The sequence below is a fragment of the Pantherophis guttatus genome, chromosome 2 (genome assembly GCF_059756535.1).
Source record: "Pantherophis guttatus breed Tessera chromosome 2, ASM5975653v1, whole genome shotgun sequence".
Lineage (NCBI taxonomy): Eukaryota > Metazoa > Chordata > Lepidosauria > Squamata > Colubridae > Pantherophis > Pantherophis guttatus.
In genome coordinates this window covers 23222610-23239726 of record NC_142064.1, presented here as the reverse complement: position 1 = coordinate 23239726, position 17117 = coordinate 23222610, and the positions used below count along the sequence as shown (strand labels likewise).

Sequence of the window (17117 nt, the reverse complement as noted above, 5' to 3'; positions counted from 1 at the left end):
GACCAGATCAGATTCATTTTTCTGTTGACTTTTAATGAGAGAGACAGAGTGAGAGAATGGAGGTTTACCAGATCAGACATTTACTCCCAAGTGGAGATCATTAAACAGTACAGATCTACTTTTGAGTTGCTCCTTCCTACTTGAATGCAACACACACTGAAATAAATCAGTTCAGAATGTATTTGCACAACATTGGAAAAGTGGAGAGATTCCCATTGATGAGAAGGTGATAAGGAAAGTATTAGAATGTGCAGAAATGAACAGACTAATATTAACAATTAAGGAGAAAGAATAAACTGAATATTATGTGATATTGGACATATTTTATCAATGGCTGGAGAATAAAAAAGGAATTTGGAAATGAAGAAGATTAAAGAGAAAGTAAAAATATATTAAGATAAAGATGTAAATAAAAAGGAAATTGTTAGTATATATATATTTAATGAGAATATGGATGTTTAATGTTAAAATGTATTATTATAAGATATTAAGAAGAAAATTGAGAGTTTTATAATGTTTAAATGTATAATATATATATATTAAGCTTAGTGAAATAATGTTATGTGAATGCGAATGAGATAGAAAATGGTGAATGATGTTGCACAGAGATGTTTGTAACCAGACAACACACTGCAAAATGGACAGATGGAATGTTTAAGTTTGTAATTGAAAAATAAAAAACTTTTTATATGAAATAAATCAATTCATTTTCTCTTCTGAAGGTCAGAGTGGTATGCTTGTCCTCTGAGGACCAGGAACTGGAGATCAGTTTTATTATTAAGCCCAGTCTTTGTCTTTGGAATTGAAGCTGGCCTCTCACCATGTCAAGTGAAGCAGAAACAGTCAGTGTCAACAGTCAACAGCCAACTGCCCAGCAGCAAACACCACTCAAACCACAGCCTTCCAAAAAAGAGAAAAAGAAAGGTAAGGTGTAAAAGTGAATCAGAAGGAAGATCATTTCTGAAACCACCTGGAAAAGACTTGAGGAAACAGCCTGGTACAGATCAAAATAGGGTGGAGAACCTGGTTTCAGTCCAGTTTGAATCAGACCGCACTCATAATTTGGTGCTTGGGATTGTCCAAATGATGGGACATATACTTCTCTGATGAATAAAATGCATGAAGGTATCTGTGAGTAAATAGCAACTGGGAAAGCAGATAGTAGGAGGAATCGTTTGCAGGGGATGCTTGTAGGAGAGGAATATATGTGAAAGTTACAAGAAAGTTCATGCAACATGTATCTTAAGCATTTGCAAACAGATGCAAGAACAGAAAATGTACTCTGGAAAACACAAAGATAAAATGAATAGATTTGGTGGATCCAGTGGTCCAGTTTGAAGCAAATCTTGAACATGATGCTTATGAATCTTTAACATATTTTATAGGGTACACAAATATACACCAGTCTCTTAAATATCCATCTATCCTTTTTACTTTGTTATTACAAATTGAAAACAAGCTACAGTAGTGGCCAAAATTGTGGAAACCTTTTGGGAAAGGTGTATTTTTGAGGTTTGATGGCTAATAACACCACTTTTTTTTTTTTTTTTGAGTTTCAAGATAATCATATTTCACTGCTGGAATGGCCTGGGAATAACCCAGACCTTAACCCAATTGAAAATCTATGGAGCTGACTAAAGAAACTTGTTAGTCAGAAGCGGCCCAGCAATAAAACCCAGTTAATAGAAGCAATCATTCAATCTTGGTTTCACATTATAACAGCTGCAGAACTAAAAGACTTAGTTCACCCTATGGGAAGACGTAGTAAGACCATAATTCATGCTAAAGGTTACCCAACTAAGTATTAAATGACGTAACATTTTTTGTATATTGCATTTTTTTCTATGGTGATAATTTCTGTATATCTCGTTTTTTCGACGTGTTTCACTTTCTTCTTTATACTGTAACTGCTATTTTAATAGCAAATTCTCCATAAAAGTTATTGCATTACATTCTTGATTAAATTATATTTCCATTGATATATAATTTTATGGTACTACTCCCCAAAAAAAAGTGGTGTTATTAACTAGTTTTAGAAAATACACTTTCCCCAAAAGGGTTCCACAATTTTGGCTACTACTGTAATTGGAATCTTGCATTAGACTGCCATCTTATGGTCTTGACGTACATAGCAGAATTCTTTGACTTTAAAAAGCGGTCAGCCAATCTTTGCTCTTCCAACTTTTATGTGTATGTAACCTTCTATTCAGAGAACTGACCCTTTGTGCTCCTCTATACGCAATTATAGCTCAAGTATATTTATGGCTAGTGCAACACGAAAGAATTACTAACACGCTGAATGTCTGCTCATTGCATCCAGAAGAAGAGCGAATAATTTATTAACTACAGTACACCGATGAGGGTCGCTGGCGGTTATAAATTGCATACTGTACTCTGTTATCTGTAGCCACAGCAAGAGTTCAGATGGGCTTACATGAATTAAACTGGCTTTTCAGGATTGGAAAAGACAGAGGAATTCCTTTTGGCCAGATTTCAAGGTGATGGGGTAAAGTACAAGGCCAAATTGATCGGTATTGATGATGTTCCAGAAGCAAGAGGAGACAAAATGAGCCAAGATTCAATGATGAAATTAAAGGTAGGTTTGAGACATTCCTTGCAAGTTTAAGTCTTATTAAACCTATAGATAATGTCATATCATGTACATAGATATGGCTTTTTGTCTAAGACAGGGGTCTGCAACCTTAAATATTCAAAGAGCCATTTGGACCCGTTTCCCGCAGAAAAGAAAACAACGGGAGCCACAAAACCTGGGTGGGCGTGGCCAACTCTGTCACTAACTTCCACCAGTCACATGATCCCCTAGCCACGCCTACCCAGCCAGTCATTAGGGCAGAGAACCAGTTGTTAAAAAACACTGGGAACCACAAAATCCTGTTGACATATCTCTCTCTCCCCTCCCTTCCTCTCTCCCCCTCTCTCCCTCTCTCTCTGTATCTCTCTGTTTCTGCCCTGGCTGCTTCTTCATCCCCCACCGTCGCCCTTACCATCTCAGGCCAGGTGACGAGTGACTGGGAGGGGAGGGCAAGGGGGTGGGGCCAGCCAGTGGTGGGATCACCCAACAGGGAGCCACAGCAGAGGGCCCAAAGAGCTGCATGCGGCTCCGGAGGTTGCTGACCCCTGGTCTAAGAAGACCATCTCTAGCATTGGAGATGGTCCTTGGTGGTCTCTGAGCTTGATTGTTTTCTTTGCAGGCATTTCATTACCCAACTAGGTAATGCCATCAGTGCTCTGTTGGGGATGGTGATGAGTCATTGACAATGGACAGGATGTGCTTGGAAATCTAGATTTACCAGAATTTTTGGAGCTATTCATTATTGCATCCTGACAAAGACTTAATTTGGAGATGGGCCAAATGTCATGTTTGTGACTTTTATGAAACAAGTGTTTGAAGAAAAGAAAAATATCTAGAATTTCCAGACTGGGGCGGGGGGGGGAGGAGAAGGAAACCTTACTAGAACAAGTGTTCCGAGTCTTGTATTCAGCTTTCTTCTGGCTTTTCTTTATATTTTCCATCAGAAAGCTTTGTTTACTGCGGCAGGGGAAGTAAGGTTCAAGATTTGTACATTTTCCAATATAGGTCAAAAATGTTGATAATATTTTGAAAAGTGACAGTTCATTATGCTGCATCCCAATTCGACAGGACTGCAAAAATCAAGAGATGTACTGGATCCATCCAGTTAAGCCAGGCGGTTTCTTAACTGTGTGGCTTCATTTTTCTTTGGATGAAAGCACTAAAAGACCCAAATAGTTTTTACCTGCTCTTTTAAGGGGAAAAAAAAATGCAAAGTGAAGTGAACCGATTTGAATAATGCCACTCTTTTTACTTTCTTTCTTTCTTTCTTTCTTTCATTCATTCATTCATTCATTCATTCATATAATATGCTGGCTTTTTATTACTAGGGAATGGCAGTTGCAGCCCGTTCCCAGGGACAGCACAAGCAGAAAGTATGGGTGAACATCTCTCTTGCTGGAATCAAAATCATGGATGAAAAGACTGGGGTGAGTTCCATGTCCAATTGTGTTTAGAGGCCTACCTGCTTACTGAAACAAGTAAAGGCTAGTTTTCACTCTAAATCAGAGGTCTTCAAACTTGGTAGCTTTAAGACTTAAAGGTGGCTGGAGAATTCTGGGAGTTGAAGTCCACAAGTCTTAAAGCTGCCAAATTTAAAGATCTCTGCCCTAAATCTTTATTACTCTCAAGCACTGTGTCTAAACTAGAGTTTAAGTCCACAAGTCTTAAAGTTGCCAAGATTGGAGACCTCCCTTGGTCTTAACCGAAGCTGGAGTTCCTTCAATAAAGTGAAATAGCCATGTTAGAATGGAGAAACTAATTATTGCACCTGGGTTAAGTACTGTATATCCTGTTTTTAACTTTAAAAAAATTACCTGCCTGCAAACTCTTGCTGCACTTTGTGAAGCAAGTAAAATTGGGCTAGCTCTGATTTGCAAACAGCAAATGAGGAATTGACATTGAGGCACAACTTTTCTTAGGTCAAAGGACAAGCAACTACTGTAACATCTTTGATCGCTATCTGACTGCTTGTCCTATATTCCTTGTTCTAAACTGAAACTAAAGTTCTCTTATATCAAATACTTTTGACCCTCGTAACAATATCTGCAGTTATGAGCCTGGTTGCGCAGCAGACTAAAGCACTAAAGCACTGTTATTAACATCAAGCTGTCTGCAATTTCTGTAAATTCAAATCTCACCAGGCTCAAGGTTGACTCAGCCTTCCATCCTTTCTAAGGTAGGTAAAATGAGGAGCCAGATTGTGGGGGCAATAAACTGACTTTGTATAAATATACAAAAGTATGAAGGCTATTGCTTAACGCATTGTAAGCCCCCTTGAGTCTCCGGAGAAGGGCAGCATATAAATCAAATTTTTTTTTAAAAAGTTTCTGGTTCTATGATCGGCATATATGACTTATTCAGGAGAACTTAGCTTTCTAGATCTTGGTACTGTTAATTCAAACTACATGTTAGACTATGATGCAGTTTGTTTGCTTTTTGCTTAGTATACTGTATAAACCCAGCCAAGTATGATTTAGTCAGCCACTGTTAAACTAAGGTTAAACAGTAACATGTGACTCAGTGTTTTATTTATCAGAGTAAAAAAGTGTTTTGAAAGTATTGAATATCGGCTAAAGTGAACAAGAGTGGCAGCAGTCTTGATTAGAAAACAGGTTATCCTCTTTAAAGCTATTGCTTAACGCATTGTAAGCCGCCCTGAGTCTCCGGAGAAGGGCGGCATAGAAATCAAATTAAAAGAAAAAAGAGGTATGGACTTCAACTCCCACAATTTCCCAGTCAGCCATGCTGCCTGGAGAATTCTGGGAGTTGAAGTCCATGTCTCTTAAATTGGCCAAGGTTGAGAAACACCGGGTTAAACAATCAAGCGTGATATGCAAACTTGTTAAATTGCTTGTTCTGAGGTCTGATTTCTTTGACAAGGTATTATGCTATTCATGGTTATTTCTATGTCACTTGGTTTGATTCTAGGTTATTGAACATGAGCATCCAGTCAACAAAATCTCATTCATTGCTCGAGATGTGACAGACAACCGAGCCTTTGGCTATGTCTGTGGAGGAGAAGGGCAGCACCAGTTCTTTGCCATCAAAACGTCACAACAAGTAAGAGGATAATAGTGCAAGAGTAATGATTGGCATAGAGCCATGATGGCAAACCTATGGCACGCGTGCCACAGATGGCGCACATAGCCATATTGGTGGGCACACAAGCTCAGCTCCGCCAGCTGATTTTCGGGCCTTCTGGGCCCACTAGAAGTAGGGAAACAGGCTGTTTACTGCCTCCAGAGGGCCTGGGGGGGTTGGGAAGGCCCATTTTTCTCTCTCCCCAGGCGTCAGAGCCTTTCTAGGAGTCTGGGGAGGGCCCTTCCGAGACTCCTAGAAAGGCTCTGGAGCCTGGGGAGAGAGAAAAACGGGTCTCCTGGGATATCGTGTGCCAGGAGCGGGGGGAGCGGCGGGGATCACATGCACATGCGTGGAGGCAGGGCACATAGAAATATGGCCTTGGGCACGCTCGTGTGCGGAACCCCCACCCCCACCCCCGCTCCTGGCACACGATGGCAAAAAGGTTATCCATCACTGGCGTAGAGGCTACTGTCCCTTGCTGCCAATTGCCAATACAGGAAAGGGAAATGTGATACTTCCCCCAGTCAAAACCATCTCTGGTTTAAAATAAGTTCTGTGACTCAGCTGCAGGTTCTCCCTGAATGTGCTCTATCCATAAACATGTTCTTTGTCTTTGGACAATCATGTTCTGACCTGGGCTCCCTTAAAAAGGGAGGAAGCAGGAATTGGTCCTAGCAAAACCTCTTTGATTTACACAACTATGAATTACTTTCATTCACAGTCAGCAAGGTTTGTCCAAACAGTTTTTCAAAGGAATATTTATCAACACACTTTCTCATTTGGCAAGCTGCCATGTTTTTCCAAACACGAGTAAGACAAAACTTGGCATAGAGTCTCTTAAGAGTCACGAACAGAACTTTCCACTCTTGAAACTCTGAACGGACGAACAAATTGTTTCCTGCAAAAGCTCCCCATTCGCTCCTCTTTTGTTTCCTATGGGAGGGGCCAATCATCTCCAAGGTGTGGCTTTACTCCCAAGTCGACCCTGCTTTCTGAGTTGTTCTTGTCTTCTGGCAGCTCTGCGCATGTGCACACTGGGAATGGGCTCCAGCTGTTCCTCTGCCTCAGTGCTGTCTTATCTCCCTCTCTGCCTCCGACGCAGAGCCCTCGTCCAAGCTTTCCCCAGTCCCCAGGACTGGCCCATGTTCCTCCCCAACCTCCTCACTGTCTGACTCTGCTGCCAGCTTTGTGGGCTGCCAGCGGGCCACAACAAATCATTGCTAATGCAATTCCTACGGGGTTGATCTATTAATAATTATTTGTGGTCCTACCTATTGCATTCAGAGTGCACATGAGATGCATAATGGAGCAACACTTGGGAAACAAGAGCTGTGCTTCATTCTGGCTCAGAATTATGGCCCAGGCTCCTTATTCCTTAGATCTTCAAGAAAGATGATCCTAGAGAACTGTAGAGTGGATTAATAGCTGAGATACTACACAATTCCTCTTAGTTCTCCAGGCCCGGAGTAATCTTTTCTCCTTGGATGGTGCTTAGCACAACCATTTATATTTCTCGAAACCATATATCTGCCATTTAAAGAACTTGTAATTCAAGCCCTTGAATTGCCTGCTTTTTTAGAAAATGCATCTCACTTGGCTCTCTTTTCTTAGGCTGAACCTCTGGTTGTAGATCTGAAGGATCTCTTCCAAGTAATCTATAACATGAAGAAAAAAGAAGAGGACGATAAGAAGAAGGTAATGCTGCTTCATGGTAGACTCGACAGATTTCAGACTACATTGTAATTGGATATAAAGCTGGAAAATGCTTCAGTTGATTCCCAAATGTTTGCTACATCTTGAACTTCTAACTAAATTATAGGGTTGTATAGTATCTTCAAAGGGCCCCTTTGCTTGGATAAAAGTCTGAGCACGTTGCTTGCGCAGCATAAATGCTGTGGTGCTTTGCTCTTAATTGGTGGCCTGGATGTGGTGCTTCAATTGACAACAGTGGCTTTTGTCAACTGAAGTAGCAAGGGAGGGAAGGAGCTCTGACTCTTCCAGTGCTCTCATTGGCTGCAGAGCCACAAAGCTGCATCTCATTGATTCAGCAGGCTGCCATTCACACTTAAGAAAATGCTTTCCTTTTTCAAAGAATGAATGTTTGTTGCACTGCTGGGCCAATATTGCTGCCAGTCTGGGTGGAGGGGTAATTTGAGAGGCCTCTTTGATTGGAGAGCCCCAGAGTGCCCCTTTGTCCATGTCCAATAGCAACCATAGCTTGCTGCAAGAAAGCACACACAGTACCCAGATGTAGCCTTTAATTTTAAAACAGTTGAAGATAATACTGCTAATATTATATTGGATATACCTTTATACCAGTGGTGAAATCTAAAATTTGTTACTACTGATTCTGTGGGTGTGGCTTGGTGGGGGGGGGAATGTGACTGGGTGGGCGTGGCCATTTTTTTTTTACTTTTAAAACCATTTTTTCTACAACCTCTTCAGCAAAGAGGTTGTAAAAAAATGCTTTCAAAAGGCTCTGACGATCCCAGCTGAGTTGCCTGATTGACAGAGGCTTTTTTCTTTTAAAAACCTCCGCCGATCAGGCAACTCAGCTTGGATCGTCAGAGGCATTTAAAAGGAAAAAAAAGCCTCTGCCGATCAGGCAACTCAGCTGGGATCATCAGAGGCTTTTTTTTAACTTTTAAAAGCATTTTTTCAGCCGAAGAGGTTATAGAAAAAATGCTTTTAATTTTTTTTTAAAAAAGCCTCTGATGATTGTGCGGCTCAGCTGGGCATGGGGAGGGCAGGCAGGGATTTTTGCTACCAGTTCTCCAAACCACCCTCCTCCATCGCTACCGCATCGGGCGATTCGGTCCGAACTGGGAGCATTTCACCCCTGGGTTATACCTAAACACTGTTTAAACAAACAATAATAATCACAAGATAATATAAAATCAGTGCTCATAATGCAGGTTGTCCTAGGACCACAGTTGAGGCCAAGATTTCTATCGTTAAGTGAGACATTTGTTAAGAGAATTTTATCCCATTTTATGGCACAATTGTTAAGTGAATCACTGTAGTTCAGAAGTGGTATTCAGCAGGTTCTGACCAGTTCTGGAGAACCGATAGCGGAAATTTTGAGTAGTTTAGAGAACCGGTAAATACCACCTGTGACTGGCCCTGCCTTCATCTAGTCTCTGCCTCCTGAGTCCCAGCTGATCAGGAGGAAATGGAGATTTTGCAGTAACCTTCCCCTGCCACGCCCACCAAGCCATGCCACGCCCACCAAGCCATACCCACAGAACCGGTAGTAAAAAAATTTGAATCCCACCACTGCTGTAGTTGTTAATTGAGTAACACCATTGTTTAGTGAATCCGGCTTCCCCATTGACTTTGCTTGTCAGAAGGTTGCAAAAGGGGGATTATATGACCCTGGACACTGCAACAGTCATAAATGTGAGTTAATTCCCAAGCGTCCGAATTTTGATCACATGACCATGCTGCAACGATCATAAGTTTGAAAAACTGTCATGAGTCACTTTTTTCAGTGCTGTTGTAACTTCGGTCACTAAATGAACTCTTGTAAATTGAGGACTACCTGTATAATCAACTTGAAACACCTGGATACTGACTGGGGAATTCTGGGTGTTGAAGCCCACATGTTTTAGAGTTGCCAAGTTTGAGAAACACTGAACAACTTTTCTTGAATTTTCCTGATGCAAGTTTTTTTTTCTATTTCAGAATGAAGAGGCCAGTAAAACTGAGGTAAGAAAGACGTGTCTTATGGGCCGAGTTATATATCGGAGATCATAGCAATGGATTTCTTAAACCTGATTTAATTTTGTTTTCTTCCAGAATGGTAATGATGAAGCCACTACTGATCAAGTTGGCAAAATAAAGTTGGTATGTAGAACTTTCTAACTTGAAGAGCAGGTTATTAGTCTTCTGAGTGGTGGTTAAACCAGAATGAGTTGCATTATTGCCGCAAACTTTGACTGACCTGATATAGCTAGTTTGTCTCATAGCTTAATGCAACAACAGCTTGGTTTTTTTCCAGCATTCCTGTGTCTGCTTTTGTCTGGACTTGAGTGATTTATAGATTGAAGTGTGGAATCCTAACTCTTACAAACCTTGTACTTTAGGGTGTCGACCAGATGGATCTATTTGGAGACATGTCTACTCCTCCTGACCTCAACAGCCCCACAGTGAGTAGTAAATGATTACCACCTCCAAAATCAGGAACATTTTGAAAGTCCTCTTCAACGTTCTCCTGTCGTGCCTGGATGATGAAGTGATCCTCTATAGACAGTCCTCTGTTCAAAGGATCTTGACGGAGGGACCTTGAACAAACTGCAGATTGTAGTATTGATCGATGCCAGAGACTGATTATAGTTTTGTATATAAGGATTTATCAGGATCTAAGGAAGAATACCTAGCATAAACTGAGTTCCCAGTTGGCTGGCTTGAGGAATAATGATAACTTCGGTGATAGTACAGAAACACATTGGCAGTCCAGAAAGTTATAATAAATGAGTGTAAAGAAGCTTGGAGGAAGAGATATGGAAACATTTAGCAGAGCTTATTTGAAGAAACTACCTTAATGCATTTGGCTTGATAATTAGCTAGATTTGGAAAGCTCTTAATCAAACACTGCTATGAGCAAGTCTTCATGACATCCAACATTGCCTATTCAGGCCTGTTTCGGTACAAGCTTCCTCCTTCTACCACTGTTTCATAATCAGGTATGGATAATCGTGGTCTCCAGTAGGAATGTTTTCACAGGACACAAAGCCAATCCAGTTGTTGAATGTAAAAATGCATCCAGCAACCTAAACTTATGGCTCCTTGTTATAAACTGTGGCTTTTTGGTGACTCAGTCTACTGTATGTATTTGGAAGAGTCATCGTTTCTTGTTAGAATGAATGAGAATTTAAAGTCTGTCTAATTGTTATTTTGATTCTAGCTCATGCTAACTATAAATGATGCCTGCTCTGTATGTTTAACCTATGCTTAAGTCATAGACAAAAAAAATCAAAAACTGTGGTTAAAGAATTCCCGAAACGGTTGATATCATGACTGTTTTTTGTCAGGATGGGGTTGAGGGTTGTCCCCGAACCGTGAACCAGCTCACGAGCAAACACACTAGGACTGAAATAAAACTAGCAGAGGAGTCTTGTATAAAAATATACTTTACTTCAAAATGTTTAAAAAATACTATATCTTTAAAAAGGCACATTAATAACAAAGTCTTATCTTGGTTAAATGAAGCCAGGCCATCTCCCTAAATTCCTCTCCACAATACCGAAACAGTCCATAAGAAAAAAACTAACATGACATTAAACAGCTTCGGTGTTGATACATCATCGAGGTGGTAGAAGGGCAGCAGCGTAGGCTTCACAGCTAAAAGTCACCTGTGAAAAACAATTCAATCAGCAAACGTGGCTTGAAGCTCCTGGGAGGGAAAGTGTTCAGCTCTTCCTCCGATCGTAGCTACAACAGCAGCAACAGTTTGAAAACTGTGGTTAAAGAATTCCCGAAACGGTTGATATCATGACTGTTTTTATATATTAAAGAGTTGTGGTGTGCTGTCCAAAGACACTTTTTGTGAGATGGATGGCCCTATAAACGTGATCATTCAATAAATAAAACAGGAGATTAGATGGTTGTACATGCATGTTCCCAGCCTGATTGGTTTGATATGTATTATTTATCCATTCTAAATCCAAGCGAGATTGAACTTCACAGTAGGGCAGTGGTGAAATCTAAAATTTGTTACTACCGGTTTTGTGGGCGTGGCTTGGTGGGGGGGTAATGTGACTGGGTGGGCGTGGCCAATTTTTTTTTACTTTTAAAACCATTTTTTTACATGTAAAACCATGTAAAAAAATGCTTTCAAAAGGCTCTGACGATCCCAGCTGAGTTGCCTGATTGTCAGAGGGTTTTTAAAAAACCCTCTGCTGATCAGGCAACTCAGCTGGGATCGTCAGAGCTTGAATCGTCAGAGGCATTTAAAAGAAGAAAAAAAGGCTCTGATGATCACGCAGCTCAGCTGGGCATGGGGGGCAGGGGCAGGGATTTTTGCTACCGGTTCTCCGAAGTGCCCGCCGCCATCGCTACCTACTCGCCCAAGCCGGTCCAAACCGGAAGCATTTCACCCCTGCAGTAGGGTGATAGTTAAAAAGAAAAAGGAGAGCAGCAAAAATGCCTTTCTGTCATAATCGCGCATCTTCTATTTTAAAAAAAATCCATTTCAAATCTGCTTGCTTACCATTTTTTTTTTTTAATCAAGAGCTCATGAGACTACTTGCCCACATGCTAATCTGTCTTCTTTCCCAAACCTAACAGGAGGAGGAAAAAGAGATCCTGTTAGTGGATTTAAACTCTGAGATTGAAGCCCCTCCAACTTCTCTCAAAGGGGAGGACCTTTTCTTGAACGACATCACGCCTTCCTTGCCATTGCCAAAGCTACAGCCGCCTTTCTTGCCTGAAAACGCTTTTTCTGCAAACCTCAGCTTCTTTCCTACCCCCAGTCCTGACCCTTTCCGTGACGATCCTTTCACGCAAGCTGACCAATTGGCACCCCCTTCCCTTGATTCTTCTTTAAAACCTTCCAGTCAGAAGATGGAGAACAGTTGTGTGAACGGGGACATAGACTACTTTGGGAAAGAGTTTGATCAGATTTCCAACCGGACTAGCAAGCAAGAAATGCCGGCCAGCCAATGGCTGCTTGAAAGTAAATCGGCACATTTAGCGGTGAAGACATCCGACGGGGTGCCGGAGACAGAACAGAACGGTTTCGTGGCCAAATCCCCCTTGAGTGTCTTTGCAGAAAGCTCTCCCAAAGGAACACCTGTGCAGAATGGGTTACGGCTAGACTCTGATAGCAGCCACCTGTCAATGCCACAAGACTCCATCACGATTAGCCCACCTCCACAAAGTACAAAGCCAGGAAGAGGAAGGAGGACTGTTCAGGTGAACGTTGGGGCATGCACAAAGTGGTAATATGCATGTTTTCTACTTGGAGTAGGTGAAGGAAACTCTTTTCCTCTCTTCCTGAAAGCTCTGCTGGGCAAGAAAGCTTTCCTTACCTTCACTCTATAAATGCTGCAACTGCTGTGAACTTAAATTTTTTTCTCTGTAGAATCATCCTTTCCTAACCTTGCTTTCTTTCTCCTAACGCTGCCATATATTTATATCTTGGGTAAGTAAGACACTTGGAACTAGTTATATTTGCATGCAGTTATATTGTTTTGGAAGAGACACCGTGTTTTCCTTGTGTAGTTCAAGTAGCGGAATCTGGTATGGGATGATCCACCATGTATAGTAGACCTCAAAGGTCTGGAAGTGAGGTCAAGGAGATACATAAACAACCTTGGTTTTCTCATATAAACTGAAACTAGTGCAGGATAACCCTCCTTCAAGCCACACCTTGTCTTAATTACAAGAACAATAGATCCCAGTGCTAATGGTACTAATGAGAACCATCTCAACTATAGGCTTGGACTGAAAGATTTTTCAGGAATGTAGCATTTTCATTTTTTAAAGAAGGCATGTATGGGGAGGGCAGGTGATTAAAATTAGGAGTGTACACAAGAGTGGGTTGAATACCATCCATTCAGGCTGCTTTAGACAGGTACATGAATTGGAGGTACAAGGAGTAGAATCTTCAAAATCAAAACTGATTTACCTCACACCTGATTTTTCTCTGCCCAATAAAAAGCAGAGATGAGAAACAATAAACCAAAGTTAAAATAAATGAAAACCTGTTTGCAGAGGAAGTGCAGAATGACCTTCCCTGAATCTGAATATTTGCTTATACCCTCTGCGTGTACCTATCTGAAATTAAGTATAATTGATCTTTGAAGAAGGAATAGTTGTATGTGAAAACGTATCCCAATCTTTCTTTATTTGGAAAGATAGGTTGGTTGGTTGGTTGATTGACTGATTGACAGACTGAAGTTATCTTTTTTCCCCATTCTAATGATTATGCTTTGGATTTTGGACTTAGAGCCAGATCACTCAGGGTATGCCCCCGGTTAAAAGCCTATCTTAAAAATGTAAGTTTTAGCATTACACTGAGTGATAAAAAGGCTTGTTGTCCATTAGGCTTCTGTTGGATTTGGGCAGACAAAACATACCTTATTGTGCAACTGATGAGTTGTCTTAAATTGGCCAAAGGTGCTGCTGGGGTTTATTTCCAGTAGAAGAAAATGTATGAATATGTAACTCTGGTTTGAACTATGGACTTCTAAGTGCTCTCTGAACTTGGTTGTTTGCTTGTATACATTTCATTACCCAACTAGGAAATGTCATCAGTGTGAGTAAATGTGAGGTTTGTTATCTGTTTATAATAGCTTCCCCTGCCAATTTTGGTGAGAGATTAGTTTCCTCCTTGGTGGTTCTTTGATTAGAAAATTATTTTCTGCTTAATTGTATCTCTGGCATTGATCACTGCTTATCTGAGTGTTAGCTACTGGAAGAAATGTGTTCTAGGTTGTTTGTTTCCTTCTTGGATTTTTTTTACTCTCTGTTTTGAACTGTATGTAGTTTATCTCCATTTGTCTACTGATGATTGATTTGTCTGAATGACAAGCCTACAAGAATTCCCTAGTATTTTTCAACTGGGCTTGATCTAAAGCATGGGTATCCATCCTTTTGGCTTGCCTGGATCCCACTGAATGAAGAGGAATTGTTTTGGGGCACATACCAAGTATATAATATAGTAAATGTATATAAATCACATAATAATGTTAAAAGTTTGTGAACCTGTGGGGCTACATTATTAGCTGTCCATGGATTGGACAGGCCTGATCAAAAGTGTAACAGTTTGCCAGATGAGACTTTGGTTGAAACTGTCCACGTGTTCTGAAATGAAGGCATTTTTCATTAAGAGGTTTATTTATTTTTTATTAAATGTGGAAAGCATCTTTCCTATAAGAGCTGAGCACATGCTACCTGAGAGGTAGATTGGGCTTAGACCAGGGGTCTCCAACCTTGGCCACTTTAAGACTTGTGGATTTCAACTCCCAGAGTTCCTCAGCCAGCTTAACTTTGCTGGCTGAGGAACTCTAGGAGCTGAAGTCCACAAGTCTTAAAGTGGCCAACATTGGAGACCCCTGGCTTAGACCGACTTGGCCATGAGTTTCTATGGTTGATTGGATCATAGTTTCACTCGGTTTCCCAAATCCTAGTCCCCATGCTTTTGCTTACTATCTTACACTGATCAATTATCATTTTATTGCAAACTGTTTTGACAGTTCCAGGCATTGGACATGCAATGGCATTAACGCTAGCATTTAACTAATTCTAATCGTTTCTTCAGGAACTAATTCATTTCTTCAGGAATATATTTAAAGCATGCTTCTGAGTTTATATGCAGAAGTAATTATGTTTCCCCAGAACATCACTCTTTTGGGGCTGTTTATTCAGTTTGTGTGTAGCCCAGTGCTTCTGCGTTAGAGAGACTGCTTGTCAAAAGGACACACAATTTGTTCTTCGCAACAAAATGCTCTTGGCAGTTGATGTGGCACCATCATTTACAGGAAGTTGCACATGAAAGCTCTGCAGGCCACAACTACAACTGTAAACATTGCAAAGTCTTCCTTTGTTGTTTTTTCAGATTTTTTAAAGAAAAGATTGTACCCAGTTAAAGGAGAATAGGCTTGTAATTAATGTTTTGCATCTCTATACCTGATGTTTCTGAAGCATGCCACCCTGTTTAATATGAACTGAAATTATTTGCCTGGGAATTAATCACTCACATCTTACCTTTCTAGCTTGGTTTTGCGGCTGGAATGTCACAATGTCGCTGAGCAGATTGGGGTGCTGGTAGCATAAAGCACGACTGAGGACATTTAACTCCAAATAACAGACGTCTTTCTGTGCAAAAAAAACACGGCCTTTCTAATGAAGGTTCCCTCTGGTTTTTTGTTTTTTTTTTTTTCCTAGAATGCAGCCAGCAACTTGTTTGGTCCTGATATTTTTGCTCCTGGATATTCTGTAACAAGCACTCTGACTACTGCAGGACAGCCTTCCGGTGTACAGACTAACCCACTAGACCTCTTCAAAACCAATCCTCCTACAGCAGCTCCCATACCTGGACTAGGTTGGTAAAGATTGTGAAACACGAACCTAACTTACATATTAGCTGAGTATATTGAATGAATTATGCACATTCTCTTACTCTATGGTCCAGGGTGTTATGCAAACCCATTAAACTTATGCGGTTTGAATCCCCCCCCTCCTTCCTTCAGACTGAGCTTTGGCCTATTGGCCTACTACGATCATAGCTTCCCATCCATCTTGGCCTGCTGAACTACTCCTAATTTTTTCCCATTTCCATCTGGCCTGTCTGGATTCCCTACCATGTAGAACTTTTCTGACGAACATTTACGAACTTAAACCTCCTTTGAGCTGGATATTGGATTCCCTGATGCTGCTAATCCCAGGAGGGATACTGGTTCTATGGACATGGGGCCGAGGAGGCGGAATATGGCTATCCTCACCCTTGAGCTTTCTATCAAAGTCCCCATGGATTGGCCTGGTGAGAGACGGCCACCCTGGAAACTTTCGGGGTCGAATGATATGCACCTCCTTAGCCACTGTCGTGAGAGGACAGTGGAGCTTGGCAGCCTGACCATGGACTGGAATTTTCCCTACGCTTATAACATCAGTGGTCCCCCACCCTTGGACTGTTTCCCCTTGATAGCTATATGTATTCGGTGTCGGAACTCCTCGCCCTGCGAGATTCTCCCCTCTCGCAGATTTGGCCCCCCACATTATCGAGGGCCTATCTCGATGACGGACTTTGGAGTCCGGAGAGATGGCATGGAGCAAGGAAGAATTTATGGGGCTTTTTAGGGAAATTTTTAAAGATTTTAAGGGGTTCTGGGGGAGGGGGTTGTAATTATTCTTTTAAAGATATTGGGAAGACGACTAAGGCGGATTGGGGGGGAAATCCACCAGGGTCAGAGCCGTGCCCGGCACAGGGTAACGATCCGGGGGGCACCGGACGAGGGATTGGGAAAGGGATGGGGGACGATATCTATGAGGGCTGTACCATCGGCACGGTGAATGGGAGGGGCAGATATGGCGGGAGCAGGGGACCACATCAGGTGCTGGGGGCTCGCACTTGCTGTCTGAGAGCAATTGCTTGCCCCGGTCCCCAAGGCTCTGCTCGGATACTAGGTGGCTTAGATACTCAGGAGCTGGGCCTTCGGCTGATGCTGTGCAATGCCAGGTCCGTGGTCAATAAGGCCCCCCTCATTCACGATCTTATACAAGAGGGAGGAGCGGACCTGGCGGGTATTACGGAGACCTGGTTGGGCCCGGAGGGTGGCGTCCCTCTGGTTGAAATGTGCCCACCAGGCTTCAGAGCATTCCATCAGCCGAGGGCTCAGGGGAGGGGCGGGGGGGTGGCGGTTATTATTAACGAGGATCTGGGTCCGAGGGAGACCACTGTGCCTCAGATAGCCGGATGTGAGTCCCTCCTTGTGAGGTG

At 41.8% G+C, this 17117-nt stretch overlaps 1 protein-coding gene across 5 annotated transcripts in view; it reads left to right on the top strand.

Annotated features, from left to right (window-relative positions):
• The window catches only part of DAB2 (DAB adaptor protein 2), a 56890-nt gene that overhangs the window by 27199 nt on the left and 12574 nt on the right, over positions 1–17117 (top strand). For 3 of the 5 annotated variants that reach the window (XM_034440786.3, XM_034440789.3, XM_034440788.3), the window contains exons 2-11: positions 723–924; positions 2457–2596; positions 3922–4020; positions 5522–5653; positions 7286–7369; positions 9359–9382; positions 9473–9520; positions 9760–9822; positions 11963–12589; positions 15566–15722. In XM_034440786.3, coding sequence (XP_034296677.2) covers positions 822–924; positions 2457–2596; positions 3922–4020; positions 5522–5653; positions 7286–7369; positions 9359–9382; positions 9473–9520; positions 9760–9822; positions 11963–12589; positions 15566–15722 — 1477 coding nt within the window. In that variant the 5' untranslated portion in view covers positions 723–821. The remainder of the gene's footprint in view (positions 1–722; positions 925–2456; positions 2597–3921; positions 4021–5521; positions 5654–7285; positions 7370–9358; positions 9383–9472; positions 9521–9759; positions 9823–11962; positions 12590–15565; positions 15723–17117) is intronic. The other 2 variants (XM_087888228.1, XM_034440791.3) reach the window with 1 other exon arrangement.